Source organism: Phoca vitulina, unplaced genomic scaffold (genome assembly GCF_004348235.1).
Source record: "Phoca vitulina isolate PV1807 unplaced genomic scaffold, GSC_HSeal_1.0 scaffold23, whole genome shotgun sequence".
NCBI lineage: Eukaryota > Metazoa > Chordata > Mammalia > Carnivora > Phocidae > Phoca > Phoca vitulina.
In genome coordinates this window covers 24,878,904-24,906,867 of record NW_022589726.1, presented here as the reverse complement: position 1 = coordinate 24,906,867, position 27,964 = coordinate 24,878,904, and the positions used below count along the sequence as shown (strand labels likewise).

The window sequence follows — 27,964 nt, the reverse complement described above, 5'->3', positions numbered from 1 at the left end:
TTTGAACACGTTTCTTTAGATCTCTCTCTTCTTTGTCTTTTTTCTTCTATTGCTTATTATCTACGAGTTTTGCCTCTTTTTCTCTGTAATCTCCGTCTCCCTTTTCCCCCATAGAATACACGTTTCCTCACTTTGGAATCAGAGTAATTGATGCTTGAAGATCCTCCATGGGCTCCGCGTAGCCTTTAAATACGATTCAAACGTGCTCGCCCTCAGGGTTCCCCACCTGAGCTGTAGTGGCGTTTTTCCCCTCTGCAGTAACACATGTCAAAGAAAGCAAGCCTCAGTGTGTGTCCATATATGACCTTAGAACAGAGAACTGCCTCGTTTGGAGGCAACGTTTGGGGAACCCTGTCCACTCCCACTCCCGCGTGCTCCCGCCTCCCCCTTCCCCGAGGTCACTCGCGTGCAGAACGCGGACGCCGACTACTCCCGCTGGCGTCCCGACTTCCTTCTGGGAGCCTAATAAACCTGGGGGAAGTTTAATCATTCCGCAGCGAGCCTGGCTCTCTCACTGGGCATGCTCAGTGGCCGGGCCCGGCTCGGGTGGTGAGTGGCTGTCTTGAGCGCAGGGCTCGGGTCGGCGGCCGCTTGGGCTCGGCTTCCAGGAGTGCGGGCTGGCCACTGCAGCCCCTGAGCCGGGAGCCAGACGCGCCCCGCCGCCCCCGTCCGGAGGCAGGGCCCCGCCAGAGCCGCGTTGTTCCGGAACCCGGGGGTCCCCAACTTTGCGCCAAGTTCGGAACCGCCCTCTGGGGAAGCCATGCAAATGATGACCAGGGACGTCCTGCTAGAAATGGACCAGGAGGAGGACGACGACGACGACGGGGATATCGGTGAGCGAGGGGTTCCCCGGCGTGGGCCGGCGCCGGAAGAAGTTGGGGACTGCGCGTGGGCGCCGCGCCCTCCTCGGGGGGCGGCTTGCGGGGACCCTCGGCCGCTCCGAGGGGCGCGGGCGCCGGCGGACGGGGAGGAGGGAGCCCGCGCCGCGGTCCCGGGGCCGCAATGCGGCCGCCTTGCGGCTCAGCTGCCGGCGGGCCGGCGCCCGCGTGAAGGCCGGGGAGGCGCGGGGCGCGCACGGGCTGCCGAGAACAGTGTCTGGGCGGGCCGCGGCCGCAGCCTCTGAGCAGTCATGCTAGATACAGGGAGGGCTCCGCGCGCCGAAGTCTTGACTCAGAAGCAGCAACTTTTGAGTCATTTCCTCCCCCTCGAACCTGCACTGGGGATTCCGGAGGGCGGCGAGGCGGAGAGCCCACCCCGGTTCGGAGAGCAGGGGTGTGACCCACCTGCATCCGCTGTAAAGCGAAAGAAAGGAAGGATCGGCTCTGGGAGGGAGGGTGGGGGCTGGGTGGGGCGCCCCGGGAACCGATTTGTGGCCGCGGGTGGCGGCCAGGGATCCTTTTTTTTCAGCCGCAGAGCCCGCGGGGGCAGTGATTGGAGTAAGACGTAGTCCGGGCGGCCCTCAGGACATTTCTACGAGTCCAGAGGGCCCCTGGAGCTTGGCGGGCTGGGGCTGGGGGTGGGAGGTGGGGAGTGGAAGCCAAGCCTGGGTGTTATCATTTCTAGTTAAGAGTTTAAAATGTTTACAAGTTGTAGACAGGAGGGAGAGCTGTTTAAGAGTAAAACAACCACAACAATCAAAAGGGATGGGAGGAGGTGGGGAAGGGGAAAACAATTGGAGAAGGGAGACTATCACTGTCAGGGAATGATGACATACTGGGTCCCTCCAGAAGACTGGCAATTAAATTACCGTGGTGGTCTGTTCAGAGACTCTGAGTCTGTTTCCTGCATACCAAATCAGTTTAAAACATAGCAGTTCCTGCTCATGTCCTAAAGTCCTGTTTTTCTCTAATAACTTTAGAAGTAACTTAATTTTAGGAGCTAGGTGTGGTTTTTTTCTTTATCATTTTTTCCCCAGCTGTATTGAGATACAGTTTACATATAACGTTGTGTAAGTTTAAGTTGTACAAAGTACTGAGTTGATACTTATATGTTGCAAAATGATTACCACTATAGCTTTAACCAACACCTCCATCACCTCACATAATTACCATTTCCTTTTTGTGGTGAGAACATCTGAAGTACACTCTTTTGGCAACTTTCAAGTACAGGATACAGTATTATAATCACTATGCTGTACCTTAGATCCCCAGAACTTGTCTTACAATGGAAGTTTGTGCCTTTTGACCAACATCCCCTCCCCCCCATTCTACTATTTCTGTGAGTTCAGCTTTAGTAGATTTCACCTACAAGTGATATACAGTAATTGTCTTTGTCAGACTTATTTCACTTGGCATAATGCTCCTCCAGGTTCCATCCATGTTGTCCCAAATGGCAGGATTTCCTTCTTTCTCATGGCTGAATAATACTCCATTGCCCACATGCAAGGGTGAGGAGCGTGGTCAGGGGTGCGTGTGGTGGTGGTGGTGATGATGCTGGTGGTGATGGTTATATATATGCACACACACACACACACACACACCACATCTTTACTCATCTATACTTGGACAATTAAGTTGTTTTCATATCTTGGCTATTATAGGCACTGCTCACTTACATCCCAAGAACTTGGTAACTTCCTTGTTGACCAGGAACAAATTGAATAGAGGGGCTTATACTTCATGATTTAGCTTTACCTTTCATTCATTTGAGAACAATTTATTAGATGGAGAGAGCCAATAGTATTCTTTTTTTCTTTTTGTGAGAGAGAAAACTGAAGCTCACAGGTTGATCTGCCAAGCTTTTTGTATAGCTAGTTAAGATTCGAACCCAGGCTTTCTGACTTGCAAGACCTGTGTGCGTTAGTCCACTTTCCACCTGGTCACTCAGCTGTCAGATAATGTATAATGCTACTATTTAGCAGGCTTTACTGGTAAATCATGATTACATAAAAGTGTAAGTCATAGCAAACTTTAAAAAGTTATAATAAAGTAGCACAGTCTGTTTCATAGGAATATACTTAAAAAATATTTTATTTATTTATTTGAGAGAGGGAGTGAGGGAAAGAGAAGGAGCAGGGAGAGGGGCAGAGGGAGAAGCAGACTCCCCGCTGAGCAGGGAGCCTGATGTGGGGCTCCATCCCAGGACCCTGGATCATGACCGGAGCCAAAGGCAGATGCTTAAGCGACTGAGCCACCCAGGTGCCCCTCATAGGAATATAGTCTTGTCTGTTATGGTGAGGTGTTACTGTTTGTATTGAGTATTGTAAATAGGATAAAAATCTAAATGGAAATCAAAGTGAGCGAGAGACTCTGTGCCTTGTTTGTTCCACTGTGCCGTCAATAGACCTCAGTTTAGAAAGAAAACTAATTTGGTCTAGTCTGTGTTTACCAGATGAGGCATCATAAAATTCATCTTAAGTATGTGGCAATAGGTTCTTATTTTTAATTACAGATGTAATTTATGCTGGTTCTATCAAGTCAAACGGTAACTATGTTTAATAAAAAGTTAAATATCTCTACTCCTCCTTCACCCTTCCCTCCATAGGCCACTGATACTGATACTTTACTGTGTATAGGGGTCAATTCAACATTTTATGTCAGGCAACTAGTATCTCAGCAGTTTTTGGTTGTTATACAAATTCCGTGTGGGTTGCACTGATTTTATAACAAGCGCAAATGTTTAGCATGCCAATAGAAAGTTTATGTCATTGTAAAGTAGTAAGTCTTTTTAAAGGTTAACAGAAGTAGGCTGATGGTATATAGCCTTTAACAAAATAATTATAATTTCCACCTATGGGAGAGGAGGTTCTGGTGAAATGAAGATGATACGTTTAACCTGTGCCTCTGGTTTTATAATGCAGAGTTATGTTAAAGCTCTTGGCTAACGTATTCCTCCTAGTACTGGATTGTCATTACTAATAGTTGTGTAATTTAAAATCCACTCAGATACTGAAGATGTCTGTGTAATTCCTCTATAAATATTAATTTTGTATTTGAGAACAGTAGAGTTATTTTTGACGTAGTTCCTGGGTAAAACATCTATCATCAGCTAATTTGCAAAAGACAAAAAGAAAAACTTTTTAAACTAGATGTGGTCCCCGGTTATATGATATAAATGTTTTATGTACATGTATGGAAGGATGCCCTGTAGTAGACTGGAATTTAGGGCCCTTCTTTTTTTTTCTACCAGTGGGTTTCTGCTTACTTTTGAAGCACTGTTTGGTGCTTTACTTGTAAGGATTGCCTCCTTGTTTGACATGAACCTGACTAGAGAATCAAAGTTGGTAAATCTTACTGTGAGCATCTTTTCCATATTTGCTTTACTCAGGGCCACCAGAAATTGTGCCCAAACGTTTGTGAATGAGGCAACCTGTTGGCATGAGAGCATTTTTGCAAAACACCCCTTATTTTCTAAATCAGCTCCAGCAACCAAATGCAGAGGTGACACGTATGCAGTAGTGGAAATAGGTGGCTTCTAGCCATTATGCACTGCGCTGGTGCTGGTGGAGATCACATGTCCAGGCAGGTTCTGTGGGCCAGGTGTGTAAAAAAGCGTTCTTGGCTGCTCTGCCTCCAGGACTACCCCCCCCCCCCATTAACCAGTGAATAAAATCCACCATTTCTTCCTATTCATGTAGAAAATGATAGAAACATCTTTTATAGCTAAGATGTAGGTAGTATATTTAGTGTGCTGATTTATTATTTATTTATTTATTTTGCATTTCTGTGGTTCAAACTTTGCTGAGAGGAAAAGTATTCTCAATAAAGGAGGGAATTATCAGGAACAAGTCAGATGGTTCAGGCAAAAAGGTTTTGTTTAGATGCTTGTTTGGTTGCTTTGGGTTCCCAATCTATTTATGGTAGAATTTACTCTCTGATCCCCACAGCTGATGGTCATGTCATTGGTTGGGGGTGGGGGGTGCAGTGTGGGTTAGAGGCCCATTACCTCGGAGCTGTGACGGTCCAGCTGTATCTTTCAGGTGCCTTTATTGGCTCCTTTTTTGATGTCACATTTTTACACAGACTTCCTGCACAAGTTTTCTCCCTACAAACTTTGTTTAACAATCACCTGCAGATCTGAACCTAGCCCCAGTTTTATCAATATTAACTGAGCAAACCTTCTGTGCTCGGTGCAGGATTAGGTGTGGGGCTGGGTGTTGGGAGCCTAAAAATGAGTGAAATGCACCTGTTGGCCATGGGGAAATGGGTTCTGTGGAACCAGCCCTTTGCAGTAAGTGCCATTCTTGAGGTACGTACACAGCCTTGGGGGGAGGTGCGGGAGGCAGCTTCCCAGCAGAGATGGCTGGGCTGGACGCTGGAGGACCAGGCAGGTGCGGTGGCAGGGAGTGCGGAGGAAAAGTCAGAAGTCCCATGGAATTGCCTGTGGTGGAAGGGAGCAGCCCCAGGGCTAGGGAGGCAGGCAGGGGCCGCACCGGGAAGAAGACTCTGCATGTTTTAAGGATTTGGGATTTGGAGCACCTGAAAGATTCTAAGGAAAGGAGTGATAGGATCCAATTTGCGTTAGGATAGATCTCCCTGGCAGCACGTTGGAAAATGGGGTGGAGAGGGGAGGTGGTAGAGGTAAGCCTTTCTAGGAGTCAGGTTTGGAAATGCCTGCAGTGGCCATGGGAATAGAGAGGAGTGGTCTGAAAGTTTAGGAAAGAGGTGACATCTCCCAGGCCTCAGAGACCCATTGCTTCCAGCAAACGGCAGCACCTAAGTGGAAAGTGGTGGCAGGTGTGCAGGAAGGGAGACTTTTCTATTGTTCCGACGAGTGTTAACACTTTTCTCCTCTGCTTTGGCTCAGACCATTTCCCATCCTTGCTCATACCAGACTTAGCTTCTCTGTTTTTCAGTGGCTCACTCTCCTTCCAAGCCTGTCACAAACCTAGAAAGCTATTACTGATCCTCATTGCCCAAAGTGCCCACCAATAAATTGTCACACCCCTTATTTTTCTGTTCTACACAATTAGCATTCACTTTGTATTTTGTCTTTGTTGTTGATTATCTTTATCCCCACAACTAGAGTGTAAATTTCTTGGGCACCGGGACTAGGTCATTTGGGTCTTCTAGAGATCATGCAAAATATCCCAAACATTGTAGACATTCACTGCTATAATTAAAAAAATGTTCTCTTCCTCACCCTCTAACATATAGGTTCCCTGAAGGCAGGTGTCTTGCATGCTTTGTGTTCCAAGCTATGCCCCTCATGCCTGGAATGGCGCTTGCTCTTCAGTAGAAGCCCAGCAGATCATTGTTGAAAGACTCAATAAGTGAATTGCTCTTTTTAAATAGTTTGATTAACGTTATGCTTAGGTGGTTTTATGTCCCTACTAGAATTCTCTTCTATGGCACTTTGAGATTCCCTGTTATCTGTTGATTGTACATAGTTTATCAGGTACTCTGCTAGGTTCCAGGGTCCTTGACCTCCCATACCTTCCTCCTAGGAAGGAGGCAGATACATGAATAGATAATTGAGGTAGTCAGTGATTAATGCTGTAATCAAGATGTGTGCCAGGGTCCGTGGTGGTATCAAGGAGAAAGCACGTAATCTTGCCAAGGCGACTGTTCAGATGCAGTGCTTGAACAGCCCTGGAAGGGATCAGAAATAGATAAGTGGGTGGGGTTAGGACAACGATGTGTCTTGAGTATTCCTAAATGTGATTGCTCAAGAAATAAACTTTGATGCTGTCTTTATTTGCTGTGGCAAGGGGGAGATAGTCTCTACCAGGAGAATGACAGTTAAAAAACAAAACAAAGCGAACTATTAACTATTAACTTTCTCTTTGAGTATAGTTTTGCCCCCCCCTTTTATATATATATATATAAACCTGTTATTTTCAGTTTCAAATGCTCAGTCACAATTTATCTTCGGTGTTTTAACTTTCAAGTCAAAGAATTGCTTTCTAAAGTGTTTCTCATCTCCTCTTATAATTCCCATTGTTCTTTAAATCTGACACAGACACAGCTCTAAAAGAGTTCCACACACACCCCTTTCTTTTTTCTCAAGTGGTTGCAATATTCACATATGTTGATTGCAGTACATTTTTTTTTTTTCCTTTTGGAAACCAGTAAATTTAGACCAAAAGCTCCTGTGAAGGTTTCTGTCAGAGATACTATTTAAATTCTGACATTCTTGAAGGGAGGTTATAATACATTATTAAGAATCCCATGATCTAGCTTTCAGTTGAAAGATGGTCTTAAACTTTCAAGTGGTATTTGTAGCAGGTTAGATTAAAATGATTACGTTTTAATAAGAGTTTCCACTCTAGCTAATACTTGAGGTTGTCGTCTGTTATACTTACCAGTTTGTGTTTTGTATTCTAGCTGATGCAATACATCTTAAGGCAAAGTTTATATAGTCTTTGAGGAAGAAGTGCTATCGTACTCACCTTTGTACTGCACACCCTGCATTATCAAAATGCTTTTCACATAGTAGATACTCAGCAAACATTTGCTAAGGGACAGGTTTTTAGATTTTAATGGAAGCTTTGTATATGCCATAAGATTAAAGCTTGATCTGCTTTTGATACGACGTAGTCAGGTCTGGGTCTGTGTGAAAGTCACCAGTTTAGAATAGAAAAACATCATTTCCAATTACCTTCAACCAAGGAAATGTACTTCTTGACTGATAACTCCTATGTAAAGATAGAGATTGTGAGAATTTGATGCAATCAACTGATTGTCTTAAGTCATTATCATCGTTATTATTGCTTTTCCTTTCGTTTTGCCTTGCTCTAGAATACTGCAACTAAAATTAATTAGAATCCATCCCAAGAAGCAGCCAGTTTAAAAATACAAGATGAAAATGTCAACAATGGAATAGTGTGGATATGTACCAAAAAGCAATTCAAATATTCCTCAGCCAGAACATCAGATGGAACATTTGCATGGAAGACAAGTTGAAGGGTTAATGGGCAACTTTCTCTGTTGTGGTATTTATTACTGCCCTGGCTACATGTCTGAATACTCACTGAAAGAACTTGCTGCAGTAAGTTAATTCAGTAGCTAAAAATATGAATGAAAGAAAATATATTCTTTTGTGAAGTCCAAATGTTGCTTTTATATTTAATGCTTTTAATCTAGGACATTGAAACTCTACTACTTCCCACATTATTTAAAAATACAAATACTTGAAATTGAGGGGAAAAGGATATTGATCTTTAAAATGATCTTTTTTATGATTTTAATTTTAACTTTGGCAGAACTTTAGCCATAGGTCAGTCATGCAAATAGATGTTCTTTCACAAAGTACAATTATGCAAATTACAGGCTTGTTTGTAAAGCTTGTTTTATGTAAACTAAGATTGTGTTGACATAATTGAATTTTTTATGATTTCTCCAGACATTCTATCTAGATATTTGGAAGATAATCTTTGGCTTGTCACAGACAAAATGATGGCTAAATTTTTCTTGTGGCATCACATAGACACAGCCTTGAGCATTTTTTTTTTTCTGATTTGTGCTTAGTTTTTAAGAAAAATGATTCCCCACTAAACTGTAAGCAAACATTATACACCCTTCTCCCATATAAAAACTCAGACCTTTAACATTATTTTAAAAGTTTGTTTATATAATGATTTGAAACCATTGCATTCATTTTTGTATCATTTTATTTCTTTCTGCTGTTACTTATTAAATAAACAAACTCTGGATGCTTAGTTTGTGTAAAAGATAAGATCCCTTTTCTAAAAAAAAAGAAAAAGACAAACGAACAAGCAAAACCCACCATTGTTTCTAAGTGAGACAAGTAATAAACAGTATAAATTCATTGATCATAGATGCTACCTGGGAAAACTAGGAGATTCAAAGAGAGGGTGGGAAGTGAATCCCTGATGAGGGCGCTGGGGAGGAAAGACTAGGGGAAGGCAGTGTTCATGCAGAGCAGGGCCGAGGCAGAGGAATGGCCGGCTGTCAGAAGACCTGAGTTTGCGGTTGGCTTTGACATCCAGAATCTGTTACCTGGGGCAAGTTGCTTGGCTTCTCTGAGCCTGTTTCTTCAGCCCGGTGGGGTTGCTAGGAGGATGCCAGGTGTCTGTCCAGTGCCGGGTGTGGGGCCTTTCCCTCACACTCCGCAAGTGGCAGTTACAGTGTCACCATCCTAATGAATTCATGTGTTTAAATGCTACTTTTTTCATTTTTTTTAAAAGATCTCACCTCATTTTATTTTATTTTAATTCCAGTGTAAGAAGTGGCTACTCTTCACCTCCACTATCTCTAAGTCCTCTCCCCTTCAACACTGCTGTGTGTTTTGTGTTGCTCGTGTCACATCGTGTGTGTAGGAGCTGCCCACTAAATGTCAGGTTAAGGATGACCGTGACGGGGGCTATGCTGCAGACACGTGTGTCTAAAGATAAAGGAGCTGAAGAATAGCATGTGGTTTCTGCAAAGAGATAGTTATTGTGTGTTCCCCCCCCCCCAAAAAAAAAAAACAAAACAGATCTTCAGACAGACTGACAATGTTTTCCAAATTCCAGGATGCCTATTACAGGAGGAAACTCTTTCAGGGAGTCTTAGCAAAAGATCCTAAGGGCTGACACTTAGTGGGGCTCCCAATCAATGGCTCATAAATATAGAGATTGTTTTTCCATCAGTACTACCTCTAGCTTATCCCATTCTCGCAATTGTTGTCAGGCAGTTCTTGCCAAAGTGTGTGTGCTCCCATGTGTCATCAGATAATTGTATGTACAAGACGTGGGGAAGGAGACATTTAAGTAAGAAGTAAATAGCTTTTATTACCAATTGAATATCATAGGAGAACAGAGGAGAGGAAGATCAATACTGAGATTCTCAGTGGTCGGGGTGCTCCATGCTTCCGCTATTACTACTGAAATTGGAAACGTGGATGATGGTTCAGAGATGTTTGCTATTCAGTGGAGGGAGGGCAGTCAGGTGGCACGTGGGGGCCGTGATCGTTTACCTGACATTAAAAACCCGTTTGACTTTACATCCTTCCCATCACCCCCATTCCAGTTCTTGACCATTGTGTGTTCGGGCAGGCAGTTTTGGCCCCTCATTCTCTAAGTGACCTTGTGTCTCTGAGACAGGCCCTCCTGGGCCACCTTGTTATTTGAGCACACCCAAACTCCATTCTTGCATCCACATCCACGTGGGTCTGAAGGGAAGGAGGAGACACCCGGGCCTTAGCTCCCCTGTCTGAGAGATCCACTCTCTCCCCTCAAAGTCCGGGATGAGTGTAGGTCTTAGGGATCAGGTGAAAAGTGCTCTTTTCTTGAGGTTTGAATCTGCAGGGGAAAACCTGAATTTGATGAGAGATACTTATACCAGAGATTTAAAGAAAAGGATGACTTTTCCCTGTGTTGAAAGATTATTTCCACCATCTGTTATAGCTAACCTCACCTTACCTTGGCCAGGGATGTGGACGGGCATCCTGTACTGTGTCCGGAAGAAATGGGCCTCTCTGTTGGCCTGTGGTCCTTTTTATTTATCCCCCATTGGCTCCTCAGTTGCCCATCATTCTCCTCAGAGTTCTTTATTTGACCTCTGTCCCGGTGTTCTCCTCAGACAATTGCCGGAGGTAGAGACTACCACTGTTTACACTTCAGTTTTAGACAGATGTGATTCAAATTCTAGCCCACACATTCAAGCTGTGTGACCTTGAGTGATTCACAGAACTTTCCCGTCCTCTCTAAAATGAAGCTGATATTAGAACCTACTTCAAGGATGTATCAAAGTGATGTAATTAAAAAAAAAAAATCTTGCTTTGCAGGGTTGTGGTACCTGATACAGTGAAAGCCCTCCATAATTAGAAGCTAATGTTAATATTCTGGGTAGCAATTTTTACCTATATCTCAGCCCAGATTTACCTCTTCTGTTTTTCACTAGAGGTTTTACCTTTCTCCCTTCCATGGATATAGCTCACTGTTAGTCTTTGTCTTTTTCATTAATCTGTGAGTATCTTGAGAAGAACCGTCACCTCACTGAGCAGCATAGTGCTTGGCACATGGTAGGAGACCAGTACATTCTTATTGAATGAGTAATGGACGAAAGATTTTGATTATTGAAGGACTGTGGTAGATTGGGAAGATAGGCCTTTGTGTATAGACCAACCTTGGGTAGGTTTTTATAACTTTGGAGCCTTAATTTCCGTATCAGAAAAATGTCGTAGAGGTAATATAGAAAGGGTAATGATACTTTATAGAATTGTTATAAGGTTTAATAATGTTAATATATAAAAGGACAAGGGGCAGTTCCTGGCACGTAATAGGCCAACAAATAATGGAGTCATTTATAAAACAAGCAAAAATAGAGAAATACAGTATAAATGACTGGTGTAACTTAAGTTAGATTTTTCTAACCCGTTAAAAGACATGAATATGATGAATAGAGCGAAATGATAAAACTGAAGACAAGAGCACACAAAGAAATCGTTACCTTTATGGTTTGAATTGTTTTGAGTTTAGTGATATAAATAAATTAATCTCTACCTAATTTGCAAATATAGGTATATGAAATGACATTTTTCATTTTGTGTGTTTGAGGTTTGGGAATGATTTGCCTATACCCAATTGTTAGAACTTAAACACTGCCGGGCCCCCGCCAGCAGCATCAGCCCTCAGAAAAGTTAGGTGTCCCATTCCATTTGGGTAGGTGAAGGCAAAATGAGAGGAGGAAGGCTGTTTTTATCCCTAACTAGAGTTAAAATTATTTGGTTTATAGTTAAGTGTTCAAAGAAGTGATTCTACAATAAAGTGAAAATTTCATCTTTTGGTTACTGCAGTTCTTGTTGTGCATGGATTTCAACCTATATTCCAAATTGCCAGACTGTCTCATATTTCCCTCCTCCATTTAAATAGCATTTAGTACATATGGGGTGCATGCTTCTCTAACAAGCACATTGCAGCTTACAAATCATAGAGGAGATGTGAACATTTCTAACAGGCCTTGTCATCTACTCTTAAGGGTGAGCAACACAGTAAATGGCTTTTGAGCAATGGGGTAATCATGGTTTTCCTGAGAATTACAGCTGCCTACACTGTGGCTAGTGGCTTGTTTCATACTCCAAGATACTTATTTTGAAGAGTTCAGCCACAGTCTTGACTAAGTTATTTGGCACACACACAAAAATCCCTTTGAAAGCTGATTGTGGAATTTGCTACTAGTGGCCTTCATAAATCAGGACTGTTGCTTTTTAAAAAGATGTGCATAGGGACGCCTGGGTGGCTTAGTTGGTTAAGCATCTGACTCTTGATTTCAGCTCAGGTAACAATCTCAGGGTGGTGAGATGGAGCCCTGCGTCAGGCTCCACACTGAGGGTGGAGTCTGCTTGGGCTTCTCTCTCTGCCTCTTCCTTTGTCCGCTCCCCCCCCCCCCCCCCTGGGCCTGTTCCTGTGCTTGCTCAAGCTCTCTCTCTCAAAAAAAAAAAGAAAAGAAAAGAAAAAAAAAAACATGCCTAGAGATTTCAGTGAGCTCAGAGCACTGGATTAATAATGTCTTTTCATGGTCTTTACTAGAAGACCTCTTTTGGGTCATGTACTATTTAAGGTCTGAGGATAAGAGAACCAGAGAAAGAGAATTCCAGCTTTAGTGAAGCTTGTTTTCTAATAAGCAATAAAGTAAAAACCAAAAACGCATGCAGAAATCCATTCATTTACCTAATGTCTATTCAGCACCTTCTGCGTGCCAGGCATTGTGCTCTGTGCGAGGAATTCAGCAATACACAAGGCAGAAGTGGCCTCTGCCCTCAGCGAGGAGGCTCCCCGGCAGGCGAGACAAACATGCCGACAGATCGCCAGCAAATTACATGTAAAGACTGTGGAAAAAAGAGAGACTGAGCCAGGAGAGTAGAGCTGAGAACAGAACTTGGGTGTTTCCACAGCCAGTTCAAGGGGGTGGCCCTCGCTGGAGGATGGCTGACAAGTGCAGCTGTTATTTTACACGGCCTTAAAGTGTCATCTTTAAAAAGTAGGTCTGTGAGAAGGCTCAAGACGTACGTTAGATTCATGTGTAAAGCGCCACAAATGTTTTCAGGCTCACAACTCCAGTTATGCTGTGCGGGGCCAGCCCTCTGCGAGGAAGCTTTGTTTATTTGGATTTCCGCAGCTGTTAGTGCACTTGCGAAGTGAGCAAGTAGCTCAGTCAGTACAGTGCCGTGCCCCTGTATTCCTTGGTCGGTTGGTCAAACTATTAGCACTGAGTTGGAAAGCCACAGAACCCGGTAGGTCACCCCCAGCTCCCTGAATTCTTCCTTTGTAGCCCATGTAGCATAATATTCTCCCTTCCTTCAGTTAATGATGGGGCTGAGAGGTTGGGCTGTGGCAATTCTGTGCAATTTACCCCCTGTTGACAGAGGGGGAGGAAAGAGAGAAGGAGCAGGTGCATCTTGTCCCCCGGTCCACATTTTCCTCTCCTGACTTGAATGGGGCAGGGAGCTAGCAAAGGGCACCTTGGGTTTTCAGCCGGGACCTGGTTCTCCACTCTTCCTGCCCTGCGTTGCTAAGGCGTGTGACTCGTTGGAAGTGAGTGACACCGCAGGCAGCCTGCTGTGCCCCCTCAAGGACCTTCCTATTGGGAAATCCCAGTACTAGGGAGTCACACTCTACAAGTCCTTAATGGCCAAAATACCCTGGTAATAGAGTAATAGTGAAGATGCAAATTAAAACTCGTTTTGTTTTCAGTTACTAGGGCAGAAAGAAATGGATAGAAATTCTGTTTTCATTTACTATTAAAAAAATCCTGTTTCCTTTCTGTGTTGGGATCTTTCATACATGACTGAAACCCAGCAAGCAGTGTGATTGTAATATTAAACTTATTGTTTTGGTCATTGCATCTCATTCCTTCCAAATTGGGAATATTTTCTTTATGAATACCTTTGAGATCAAGTATAAGAGATACTACCATTAACCCTTTGCCATGTTTTTACCTGAACCCTCTATTCTTAGTAATGTTTATTTAGTTCTCTGGTGTTTTTTAACATTGAAAAGGCATGTTTTACGTACAGTAAAATGCAAAGTTAACTGTTCAGTTAACTTTTGACAAATTTTATGATCATCACCCAAAACAAGATATGTAGAGGACACTTGCATTGCTCTTTCAAGTCATGCCTTCCTCCCCCAGTCCAGGTGAACTGTGAATGACTTCCACGATAAATTGGTTTGCCTGTTCTTGAGCTGCCTATAAATGGAATCCTGTAGAATGTATTCTTTTGTGTGCCTGGCTTCTTAGCATCATAGTTTTGGAGATTTATCCATGTTGTTTTGGGTATCGGTCGTAATCCAGTATATTTTATATATAAGAATATCTGGAAAAAATTTTGAATTCAATCATGAAATAGTACATCTTTCATAGGTAGCAGCCTAGTAATACTTAACCTTTTAATTTTATTTTTACTTTAATGTCAGATTTTTTTTTGGTCTCCGTTATTTTTATAACCCCTTTAGCAGTTTACACAATGCCTTGCCTGTAATAGGAAATCAGCAAATGTTTTCTTAAGATGGAAGGGAATGTGTGAGGAAGAGTAACTCCTATCTCATTTTATAGAAATTCAGATTTTAATTGCCGTGCTGTGATTGTGCAACATGACTGCCCGTTCATTCTGAGCGTTAGCCCACTGACGATTTTACTGATGAGCATGATACCTGCCCAAAGTGGACTATTTGTAGATGCTTTCCTTCCGTGCAAGCAGTTCAAGCGTAATCATTTATTTTTCCAAAAGGTCAGCTCTTATTGGTGTTTTTTACTGGTAAAAATATTCTAAACAGATATTATTAGCCTCATTTGGTAACTGAAGACCTCTGAGAACAGAAAAGTAAGGGGGAACCTATCCAAAATGAAGGAGTGATTCAGTGCAAGATACTAAGTTCCAAAATATTTGTTCAAGCATATGTGTTCCAAGTTCCCAGAGAAGTTACTGACGCTGACGTTATTTCCCTTAAGGATGACTCATGATTTCTTGGGTCTGGTTTCCACTGTTAGTCATCTTAACGGCTTGGGTTAAAGCAGGCTTTCACTCTGCCTGGATTCCAGGCTTCACAGGCCCCACTCCCCAGCCTCCACCCCCGACCCTCCCTTGATTCCTATCTCCTGGCTCAGCCACACAGCAGTGAGCCAGAAGGATTTTAAACTTCAGCATTTAGTAGCAGTCTAGCATTAACCTTGTGTTTGTGTTTCAGTTTTGATCATTTGGCCTGCCCTTTTCCTTTTGTCCCCCAGTTGCCCAAACTCCTTTCTCAGAAACGTGCTTAGGACCCCAGTCTCTCTATTCTTCAGGTCCGGTCTTCTAATTGCCTTCTTGCCCTGGGTGTGAAGTCCTCCCCCCCCCCCCCCCGGGGGGGCCCCCCCCCCCCCCCGGTGGTGCCCCCCCCCCCACCGGTGGTGCTCCCCCTCCCCACACCGGTGGTGCTCCCCGCCCCTGCTTGTGGCCGACCCTGATAATGGCCTGCCTATGTCCCCAGATTTAGTAACACGAGCTCTACTTCTGGTTTCTTCTTTAGCTGTTATACCAGTGGCACCTTCAGTCTTGGACCCTGAATTGTGATCAAAGTGCCGTATTTAGTTTCAGGCCGCTAACTTAGTCATGGCGCGCTGCCTGCTGTAAGTGGGGCTGTGTGTAAGAGTGGGATACAGTTTCCTGCAGGAAGAGATAGGAGACTTCACTTCAACCTGACACCTAAGAAAGATCAAGTGTTTACTGGAATGTGGGCAAACCACCTCTTGAGCAGTAGAAATCAGTGCGTCGCATGAAACCGTTCTATTCAAAAGCAGTTCCCGACGTTGGGGAGTGGCCTAGTTGAGCAGCAGGGTGTCTGAGCAAAGCTTGCACTCAGCAAGGAGTGCTGATGGCTGGAGCTGTAAGCCAGTCCCCCGATCTTCAGTGTGGAAAATGGATATTTTCTTAATCTTGTGCATATACTTAAAAAACTCCCCTAGTCAAAATTTCCAATACTTGAAAATGTGCTGGGAATCTCCCAAGTTGAGAACCACCCCTCTTGCCTTTTCCCTTCTCTAGCTGCTGCTGAGGGTGTTCCTGAACTAGCCTGCCTGTCTCTCTCCACCTTTCTTGGTTACCACATCCTCTCTCAGGTGGCCTTCCTCCCTGTCCTGGGTTTATTCCCCAGCACTTGGTCTGCCCTTGAGGCCGACTTCATTCCGTCCAGGCAGGCAGGCTCCAAACTGAAGATCTTTACTGAAGGTCCCGTTCTGGCTCTTACCAGGTCAGCCTGTCTTTGGAAATGAAAGGCTGTGTATGAAGGGAAGAGGGATCTCATCTGCCTTCAGAGAGGGAAATTAGTTCTAGGTGAACGCACAGCCAAAACAGGCCTAATCTTGTGACAGAACCTAGACATCGATTTAAATTAAAAAAAAAAAAAAAGTGATAAATGCTGTGAATAGGTAAACTGCAGGGCTTCTTGTCCAACTAGAGCTGGTACATGCCACTGCCATTTGCTTTATTAAGCTTTAAGAGCTCTTCAAAATGGATTGAGAAAGGTTCCCTCTGAATTTTTTACTTTATAAAATAAGCAAGGTTACAGTGTTGCACATGCCTTTCAAAAAAACTCTATTGTGACTTCTGACTTTTAATCTGCAGCTCGTGTAGAAAAGTATATATGAATCAATATTTTACATATGTATGTAGAAAATCCATCACCTGTGACTTCTGTGTACCATGTTAATTTATTTGTCCACTAGGAGTGAGAAATAATTTAAATAATAAATTATTTGTGATCAATTGCTTTGTAACATTTTAAAGCCTATGTGCTTTTTTACTTAGGCTTTAAACATAGCCTACATAGGAGTCACCTTGGCCTTGCATTCTGAACTTTTAAAACCACTTTCTTAGTGCCACCCAGCCATGACTACTTGGAATAAAGCATTTAATTTTTTTTTAAAGATTTTATTGATTTATTTGTCAGAGAGAGGGAGAGGGGGCGGGGAGAGAGAGAGCACAAGCAGGGGGAGGAGCAGAGGCAGAGGGAGAAGCAGACTCCCCGCTGAGCAGGGGGCCCGATGTGGGGCTCCATCCCAGGACCCTGGGATCATGACCTGAGCCCAAGGCAGACGCTTACCCAATCGAGCCACCCAGGTGTCGCAGCATTTAATTTTTTTATGTATCTCTCTCCTGATATATAAAGCAGTGATTAAATTCACCTGCTTTTTGGCCTTATTGAGATGTTTGTAGATAAGTCTTTAGTGTAATTAATTACTGCCGGTTAAATGGGAGAGATTCAGAGGTAGTACAATTGCCTTCTCATTTGTAGCAAGTTACCTCCTGAAAATGTGCAGTATAGGGAAAATAACTTACATCAAAGCTCATTTTCTCATAGGAATTATGTATAAAGGGAGATTATACTAAGGGCCCCTTGTCCTTTGTTTTATAGAAATAATTACAAATACTTTATATAGTATAATAGAAATGCTATACAAAGCCTTCCTGGGAACTTAAGCATTGATGGGACAGGGAAATATGGTAGTAATATAAAATCATATTTGATTTTTGATGACAGAATAGTAAAGGGGTTTCTGTTCATGTTCTTCATGATTCCTGCCTTATTTTTATTATAACCATTAGGAGGTAAATAGATGAAAGGCTTTTTAAAGGAGAAGATCTGGGAGGCATCTTTGAGGAGACTTGTGGGTGCCTTAGGCACAGAGGATGACCTTTTTGAGAAACTGACCAGAAATATGCTGGTCGTTCCATAGCTGTTTTCTGGATCGTCCAAGCACTAGTACTACATGGGTTCTTAACTTGGGGTCTGTAGGTCTTCATGCGTGGCCTTGGGAGCAGGAGAGTTTCTGAATCCCTAGACTGTATGGGAACTGTGTTCAGTTGCATATTTACAGGTCTCTGGTGAAGAAAGTCCATAACTTTCATCACATTCTTAAGGGGCTCCTTGATCCAAAAGGACTGAATTGCCAGTTCCATAAAAACTGAGGCAGTTACAATACAGATCTCATGAGTTAAGGTTTGTCAACTGCACGGTGGTATAAAATTGTTAACCCACACTGATGCGTTTGAAAATTAAAAACCTCTCTTTTCCTGTGCTGGCCTCATCAGCAACCACACTGATAATTCCTAAGGTCCACCTGCTTTGCAGTGTGCACTACAGTGGATTTCCTTCGGTAGTGGTGTTGGGGGGGGAAGACCAGAAAAAGGAATAGAGAATGTAGTGATTTTTTTATATTTCTTGACGTGTGACTTCCTGTTTTAATTGGGAATCTTTGGTCATTGGAGACAGAAACCCAAATCGAACGGGCTTAATAAAAAGGGAATTTATTAGCATAATAACTGAAAGGTGCAGAGGTCGTTTGAGCTGCAGGAGCCAACCTTGCCCTCGGGTTTCAGGGAAGGGACTCCCACAAGCTCTCCTTGTCGCTAAGTGGCAGTGGTGGTTTCACACCTTTTAATCCCTTTTCACCATGCCTTCCAGAGGAAGAAAGGGCTTTGTGATTTCTGCTCCCTAGAAATCTCAGCAGATAGCTCTCATGGGATTATAAACCGATCCCTAAAATTGCCATTATGGACCTAAATTGCAGGGATAGTGGAAGTTACTTTAGCTGCATAAATGACAACAGGGAGTATGCACACTTCCGTTGAACTTATGTTATTACCGTCTAAAACCAAAGTGGCAGTGAAATTTATCTGTCAGTTCAGTGTGCTGAAGTGTCGTGTTTAATATTCATATAATCTAATAGTTTTATGTTTGCTTTTCTTAATATAAAGATTGGAGACATCAGATATGTTCTATTGCTCTGTCTTAACCAAAAAACCCCTGATTTTTGGGGGGGCCCTCATTAGGTTGGTGGTGTTAGTGGCTCTTTCTAGAAAAGTTATGGCTAAATCTGCTTTCACTCTGTTTTTTTTGTTTTTTTAAACACAAATGTTTTTCAAATATTTCTCTGGTATAAAGCAATAGAAAAGGCTGGTTGGGAAGGGTTTCTGATGTTAGCATGACTAAATGAAAATCTTTGCTACTTACTGCTTGTGCAACCTTCAGTAAGTTGTTGAATCTCTCAGCCATTTTTTCTTATTATAAAGATAAAATGAGATAATGTACTTAAAGGACTTAGTACAGTGCCTGGGACTAGTAGCTATATTAGCCAAATTATGCAAATCTCATGATTTCAAATAAAATTATTATAATATGTATAAGAACTTAGTTACAGGCATTCATGAATGGGCCCATGGCTAATTACTATGCCTATGGAATGAATCTGTTCATTCTGTTTTGCATAGATTCTCTTGGGTAGGATTCCAGAAGTTAGATTGACATTTTAGTCAAGAAAACCAAGAGTATTATTAAGTTGACAGAGATAGCTGCATTAATATTACTAATAAGCATTACTTGTGTTACTGAATTAGGTCTGAAAATATCAAGAGGGAAATTAGCTTAAACACTGAATTTCCAAGTCTGTCTGAGTGTAAGTACACAGTACGTCTTTAATTGATTTTATTCCTCAGGTGACTTTATTCAGTTCATCCTGGGGCTCAATTTTCATAATTTTATAATATGAATGAATAAAAATGAATATAGTCATTTACCTTTTATAATAAATAGTTCCGATCAGAATTGTTGAATCAATGACATTCTTTAAAGCCAAGACTGAAACCTATTGGAAGTTTACTTTGTGGTTTTTGGTTTTCTTGCACTTTCCAATGTAATCCTTTCTGAGTTCTTCAGGATTTTTTTAACCTGGGTCAATATAGTGTCTGAAATATTTCTACACAAATCAAAATAAACATTGCTGTGAGGAAAAAGTAATGGGACCCAGGTTGCTGGGCTTTGAAAGAGAAAGCTGACTAGTAGACTCTAATAATGCAGAGCCCAGCTGTGGAAATGGGTAGAGAGAGAATCTTAGTGGATTTAGGGAATTCATTCTTATAATTAACCTAATGGTGTAGATTGTTAAACACTTAATGAGGTCCAAATATAGACTTTTTCCTAAGAATGTTTAAAAATAGACAAGACAGTGATTGGTCTGACTTTGATATAGCGCTGCTTCAAACAGGGGTAGAGCAGATGACTTCACATGGGTCAGTTCTATCCTACTTTTTAATGAAATCCATTAACCTAGGATTTAAATGTCTGCTCTGTGCCTGTTAGTGTTAAAAACTAAGAAGGTGCCTAAAAAACAGTAACCTGTATTAAGTGGCAGGTATAATTATAAATATTTCATATGTATTAACCCATTTAATAGTTATAACGATGCAATTAAGTAGGTGCTATTATTATAATAACCACTATATGGATGATAAAATCGAGGGTCAGGAAAGTTAAGTAATTCGCCGTAGCCACACAGCAAATGAACGGTGAAGGCAGGATTGAAACTTTGGCTCAAACATTAAGCTGATTCCTAGATGGTATAGTTATGGATACAAACATGAAAAGTAAGAACAGTGAAGAAGAGTGTAAATATTTGATTAATGTACTGGGGGATTATGAATCTTACTTCATAATCTATAGAATCTCATTGCCATTAATTTTGTTTCATCCACTCGAAAATCCTCCCTAGGTGGAAAGCTGATCTAGATATGACAGTAGTCCTTAGCGTTAATGGAAGGAAAAAGTTTGATAACTGCTGCGATCCATCAGGCTCCATGCTCATCAGGGAGTCTGCTTGAAGATTCTCTCCCTCTGCCCCTCCACCCCCTTTCTCTCTCTCTCTCAAATAAATACATCTTTAAAAAAAACAAACCTTCCACCAAGTAGTAAGGCTGAATTCTCTTTTGTGGCTTCAGGAAAAATACATGAGGTAGTAAAGAAAATGTATTTCATGATTATGAAACTTTTTAGAAAAAACAAAACCAGGAATTTGAGAGTGAGTTGACCTGGAGGAATATGGAGGAAGACCCTGGCAAAAGTCATTTAAACAAAGGGTTGTGCCACTAACTAGTACACATAGGGCCGCACTGAGTCTTAGATACTATTCCAATTCAAGGCTATCTGGTCTGGGCCCATTTAGCCAGCCTTAGCCAAAAATAAGACCTGCCATTTATAATACCTCCTTTTTTTGCGGGTAAGTCTGCTGTGGAAATGGAAGCTGTTACCCTGAGTCAGGATTGTTGTCCAGTGATGTAGCTTAACCTTTCTGGTCTAAAAGTTGTCTTAAAATCATAATAATATCTATCAGTGGTACCACATGGGACTTTTGTGAGAATGAAATGATAGAGTAGATGTCAAACGGTTTTCAAAGATTTTGAATTGCAGGCTGACAGAGAGCATCGTCCCAGATGCTGTGATGTTCTGGTCCTGCAATGCCTTGTAAATACAATAACTTCTTCGTTTCTGAAGCTGCAATTTCCATATCAGAGAAGCAGAAACACGAAAATGCATGATTAAAAAACTATTATCTGATAGTAGGAAAGAGTACATTATACAGGAAATTTGCCTAATTTGTATCCTGTTCATGAGATATTCACAAATACTATTTTTTTAAGTTGTGATCGGCATTTCATCTTGGGTAGTTCTTCTGAGCTGTTTATTCCTTTGGATTACAATCTGCCATTTTGAATTTGATTTATTAAATATTCTGCAAGTGTATAAAGGTTTACAAATTCAGAAAATTCTTTTTAACGTAATAGAATTCTTCTCATTCTCGGGAGTGCAGTCATGCATTTGAAAAAAATTTTTTTTTTTCCGTGAAGACAAATTCATTGGCAAGGCAAAACATTCCAATTGTAAGGCATTTCAGGGATCTCTTTTTTGTGTGGAGGATAGGATACGGAAGATACAAGTTTGTTGAAGGAAGAAGAGGATATCCATCAGGTAATAAACTTGGTTTTCAAAAATCTTGATAGTATTTCATGTAAGTTTAGAGTAAAGCTGCTTCTGGACACTGATGATTCAGCCATTTGTGGTCATCTGACCTTTAGATACTTCCAGTGTGCCAATTGCCTGAATGTCCATATTCTATTCTATCCACTTTTCTTTTTAAATGGCTGCTAGAATTTGTTTCTTGATCTTTAGGATCCTCTTCTTTATTAATTAACAGTTTAATGAAGACGGTATCCAAAAGACTAAGGTACCTAATGAGAGAGCTCCTTACTGAGCAGATCATTAATCTGCAATTTCAGGTTCATATGAAGCCTAACGAACACCTGAAACATTTCCCATGAACAGTTCACACAAAAGGATAATCTTGGGAAGCTCAGTGTTGCCTTTTAGTATATATTTCAGCTAAGGAAATTAAACTCAAGAATTGTGTAACTGGATCTAATAAAAGGTCATAGGTTGTCTTAAGAAGTTGGAATAAAACATTGATTGTGTAAGTAATGGAGAAAGTAACACCAAGGTTTACCTGAAGATATTTCATGTGAAATGGGAATAAAGAGGTGAAATCTTATGCATACTGTTTGAAGTTAACACTGTTGTCCACATTACTGCAGCAAATGTTGGTCAGAACTTTTATTCCATACTCTCCAAATAGTAATTCTTCCCCAATTTCACCCAAGGAAAGTGTTTAAGATAAAGGCATAAGAAAGAAAATATGTCAGAATTTTTCTTAACTTTTAAAAATAGGTAGAAGAAATAACTTCTAAGAACATGCCCAAGTACTTTTGAGTTCACACATAACAGAATAAAAAGGTGAAGGTGGTTTGTGATGAAATCAAGATGGGCTCTTTGAAAGAACAGAGCTGGGAGCCTAGAGACCTGGTTTCTAGTTTTATCATGGTTGCTAACTAGTGACTTTGGATGTTAAACCAGCTTGGATCTCTGTTCCCTCAAAGCAAGCAGAGTTTCACCAGCAGATCTTTAAAGTCCCTTTCAAATTCTGTGATTCTCTGTGCTGCATGGCAAACTATCTTAAAGCTTAGTGACTTAAAGCAATACTCATGATTTTGCACAGAGATTCAGCCAGGGCTTGGCTGAGTAGCATTCAGCCAGCAGATGGTCCGGTCCAAAAAAGCTTCAGTCCTGTTTCTCTGACCTTGGCGGGGGTGTCTGGAAGGCTGAGCTTGATGGGGCTGGTCATTGGAGTACCTACACGCAGCCTCTTCAGCCTGGCGGCCTCAGGGTAGTGGGATTTATTTCGTGGCAACTCAGGGTGCAGAGAGTAGGGATCCCGCAGGCAAGACAGAAGCTGCATGGCTTCCTAATGGCTTAGCCTTTGGTGTCACAAGCACCATTTCCATCCTACTCTATTGAAGGAAGCAGTCATAGGCCTGCCCAGACTCAAGGGGAGGGGATATGAGCCCCCACCACCTAATGAGAGGCATTGCCAAGAATTAATGGCCAGAGTTTAAAGTTGTTGTAGTCCCATTCACCATGTATGGTGAAGTTTGTTCTACTGTGGTAAAGCTTGCTGTTTTAAATTTAGCCCTCTCACCCTTAAGATGTAAAAGTCATGCCCTTGCATGCTGATGACTAAAATTAATACCCTTTCTTCCGTTCCTCCTTTCTTGCCCATTCTCCTATAGTTTTTGTTGATTATTTAATATTTAAACTTGCATTTTATTTGTTCAGCCTACTGCTCAGGGTCTCTCAGCCACCACTTAAGCTTTTTTTAAATTGTTATTTAATTAAAGAATACTGACATCTTGAAAAGTAGAGTTTGACAGCTTTTTCTTTTTTTATTTAATTTAATTTTAATTCAAGTATAGTTAACATACAATGTTATATATTAGTTTCATGTATACAATATAGTGATTCAACAATTCTATATATAACTCAGTGCTCCTCAAGGTAAGTGTACTCTTAATTCCCATCCCCTGTCTTCCCCATCCCCCCACCCACATACCCTCTGGTAACCATCTGTTCTCTATAGTTAAGAGTCTGTTTTTTGGTTTGTCTTCACCACCCTTTGTTTTGTTTCTTGAATTCCACATATGAATGAAATCATATGGTATTTGTCTTTCTCTGACTGACTTGTTTCACTTAGTACAAAACCCTCTAGCTCCATCCATGTTGTTGCAAATGGCAAGATTTCATTCATTTTTATGGCTGAATAATATTCCATTGTGTATATATATACATATATATATATATACACACCACATCTTTATTCGTCTATCAGTGGATGCTTGGGCTGCTTCCATAGTTTGGCTACTGTAAATAATGCTGCAGTAAACATAGGGGTGCATCTGTCCTTTGGAATTATTGTTTTTGTATTCTTTGGATAAACAGTGCAATTACTGAATCATATGATAATTATATTTTTACTTTTGGGGGGAAGCTCCCTACCTTCTTGCACAGTAGGAAATACTGGCTACCTGAGTTTGTCAAGAGCATTTTGCAGAGGTCTGACTTGGGGTAAAGTGCACAGGACATTTCCCAATCTTTTCATTTCTGATAAGTGGTTTCTTGAAATAAGGAATAGGTAATAAGGTAATAATGCTGGCTTCACCTGGCAGAGCACACAGACAATCACAAAAAAAATAATTTTAGTAGTTGGAAAACCATAATTTATGATTAAACAACCAAACTACCTGATGCGATGTATCCTCTTTACATAATTTTGAAGTTAAGTGAAATACTTTGAATTAATCTCTCCTGGAGACCTGTATTTATCTTGACTATAACAGGTGGTGTTGTAAAGGATTTAAAGAAATTACTAAGCAAATATTACAGGAAAGTGGTCAGAAAGTTTTAAACATAAACATATCTCCAAAGATGCTTTATCTAATTTTTTTAGAAGTCTAGGGAATTTTTTAAACTACTGTTTTTAATAGCTGCAGTTTATAAAAAAAAATGACATCTCTCCATTGTTTCTTAGGGGCACATGCTGAAATTTGGCTGACAATTGGTGTTCTCATTAAATACTCATTTCACTGCTGTGAAGGAGTTTTTTTACTCAGGCCCATCAAGCTTAGAGTTGCTGGAACATAGTTACATAGAAGTGGTGTACTTGGACACAGGTTGGAACAGCCTTCACAGTAGGTAATTTACTCTTCTATTAAGTCAAAACAATTCTCACAGTTATCTATGGCTCAAAGTTAACTTATAAGGAGGTGGGGGGGGAATCAGCATTTATTTTATTTGATATTTTTAAAATGTATTCTTTCATTATGTTTTAAATATAATGGTTTGGTCATCGACACACTTCAATGTAAATATAAATTTCGGCTCTGAGGGGTAAGATACAGTAGTAAGGATATGATCTTTTAATCTTTTCCTCTAAATTAACTTTGGAGACTTGTGAAAATCTTTACACAACAGGGAACTATGATTCTTGACTCATTCAGCTATCTATGTCTTTCTTTTGAGGTTTCCTCTGGGGAAAAAAGTTACCACTATATTGTTCTTGCATACTCTCTGCAGGTGCTGACATGATTAATACTGTCTTATTAAAGGCTTATATTGTCTACTTTTTAAAATGGTAACTTTTCCTTGTTCTGTAAAAAAAAAAATTTCTTTGCTTTATTGATAGCGAGGTATTCTGTAGACCAGCATAACCTAAGTCAAAATCCTTACAGGGAGTAGTGAACATTCTATAATTTGACGTGTTTAATATCACATTTATTTAATTGTGTAAGTATTACATTGTCAATGGAAGAAAATGAGAATATATATAGGAAAAAAGAAAATTATAGCACCTAATAATGTCTGTTAACATTTTGGTTTATATCGAGAGTGAAATAAAAAATATTTAACAGCCAATATGATACGGGCACCAACTAATCAGAATGAACTCTGGCCTTACATAACACATACTGTCTGGTTAAAGTTGGTCTTGGGTTGTATCTCTGTGGGTGTTTTCCCATTGATCAACATGCTATATGTATTTTAAACGATCAGCTTTATTACCATGACTCCCCAACCCCCATAAAGTGTTTATAGGCTTCACAGGCTGATTCCACCAACTCAATCTGTATATGAGAAATAGAAGTTGAGTCCATAGAATTGAAAAATAAGATTATGTGCTTATTTGTGAATTTCCTTTTGACTTCTCTTGTTAAACATATAATAATGGAAGATATCCGTTTAGTAAAAGGACATGTACATCCTTTTAAAAACAGAGCACATTTTAGGAAAAGAAGTTTAGTCTTGCAGATTATCTTCTTCCTGCTCGTTCCTACTGGGCTTTCCCATTTGAAGTCAGTAGGAGTCCAGAGCTTGCTTCTCATCTCCCTCCAAGCCCCCTGCCACTGACCTAGTTGCAGGGAAGAAAAAAATAGAATTCAGAAATCTCTAAATATATGAAATTATTTGTTGAGCTAATTTATGAAAGGCATATTGATGCCATTAATAACAATGAAATGTGCAATCGAGGTCCATGGAAGAAGCACATGATTTAAAAAGCTTGAATATTATCCCTAAATCTGCCCATGATTATAAGTTAGAAGATATATAATATCATGAACAACCTTGATGGTTAACCTTTTGCTATATTAGTACATGAAAATGTATAATTAAGGTGTTCTTTTCAAGCCATATGAATGCACTAGATTACTTCGAGTCAGTTATTTTAGTTATAGGTGATCATCAATATCATAGTTCTCTTATCTATAGAATGAAAGGTTTGGACTAGATTATATCCAAGAGTCCTCCCAGCTTACTCATTCTGTAATTGTATATTAATAACCCTTACAGTGAAGCTAGTAATGTTTGATTTACGCTTTAAATTTGCAAAAGCTCTTCAGAACTCTCCATGTAATAATTCCAGAAATTTCATCAATCTTATGAATGAGGAGGTTGATGGATCCTGCATGGTACAGAAAGGAGAAGGCAGTAGGGAAAGACTTGTGAGTTATAGTTTGGAGAGCCAGGGAAAGGTTACTCCAGGATTCTGGAAACCCAAATTGGTAACACAGCTGTCTGCACCTCCTGAAGGTGGGTCAGTAAGGGGGAGAGGAGGATGGGGATGTTGCTGGTGATTATTGCCTGGGGAAGCAGAACCTGCTAGATCATGGCTTTGGCCCGGTGAGGATTATTTTTCCTGCCATGTTTTCACACCGCTGTCATGTGTGGCCAAAGAATTTAGGCCACAGCACTGCATAATTGCATGTTTTGAATATATCTTCTTTGTTTTGACTGTGATCTATGGGGAAATATTTACCTTGGTGGGTTATTTATTTATTGGCTTATTTTTGTACCTGTTGGCTATAGTTTACTGAAAACCTGCTAAGTTTAAGGGCCACCATGAGTAGGGGCATCAACATGTGTCAGAAGACTCCTGTGTGAGCATTTCCTGGTCCAGTCCTGTGTCTGCCCCTCACTAGCCTTGGGCTGGTAATTGTCTTTTATAGTCCACCAAAAATATGCACAGTTCTTAAATTTTAATTACGGTATGCTGAAATAAGGTATTATACGAGTAACTGATTATTAGACTTGAGCACACAGACCTGAATTGATTTTTGTTTAATGGAAAGCCCACGAAATAGATGAGAGCTATAATGATGATGATGATAATTATAATAAGCAGATAATAACAAGCCAATCCTTATTGAACATGTAGTGTGTGCCAAGGGCTCTCCTGAGTGCTTCACATTGATTCATATGCTCCTCACAACAATCTGGATTAGTAGGTACTATTATGGTCCTATTTTTACAGGTGAAGAAACTGAGGCACAGAAAGACTAAGTAACTTCCAAGGTCGTATGATTAGCAAGTGGCTGAGCTGGGAATTGAACCGAGGCCATCTGTCTCGAGAATCCATGTCACTGACCCCTATGTAGTACTCTGTCCTAGAAGGCAGGGCTACATAGGACTAGGCAAATTTGTTGAGGGCATCATAGGTACTAACAACTGCTTGTACTTACAGAACCAGCTCTTTATCATCGTATTTCAAGTTCGTTTTTGGAAAGTAAGTACAGTTTAGTCTGGATAATTTGTTGTTTTGTTTTTAATTTGGCTAGTTAGGTGTTTATCACACTTTGGAGGGAACATAAAATGGTGATATTTAACTTTTTTCACCAGATATACTTATGATTAAATGAATTGTGGAAATTTTCCAAAATCATAAAAACAAAAGCTTGGAACCTAGTTATCAGTTGAAAGTGAAGTAGAAATATGCATTATGGCCAAGTTTTTCTACAAACAAATAAACTCAGAATATTCAAATGCATAAAACAAAGTTTCCTGGTTCTGTTATTTAATTATATATATTTATCTGAAAGCCGTGCCGTAAAA

The 27,964-nt window shown here is 40.8% G+C and overlaps 1 protein-coding gene across 2 annotated transcripts in view; it reads left to right on the top strand.

Moving 5' to 3' along the window:
* Positions 1-407: 407 nt before the first annotated feature.
* ANO6 (anoctamin 6) overlaps positions 408-27,964 on the top strand; it is a 188,519-nt gene continuing 160,962 nt past the window's right edge. For both annotated transcript variants that reach the window (XM_032420305.1, XM_032420304.1), the window contains exon 1: positions 408-833. In XM_032420305.1, coding sequence (XP_032276196.1) covers positions 761-833 — 73 coding nt within the window. In that variant the 5' untranslated portion in view covers positions 408-760. The remainder of the gene's footprint in view (positions 834-27,964) is intronic.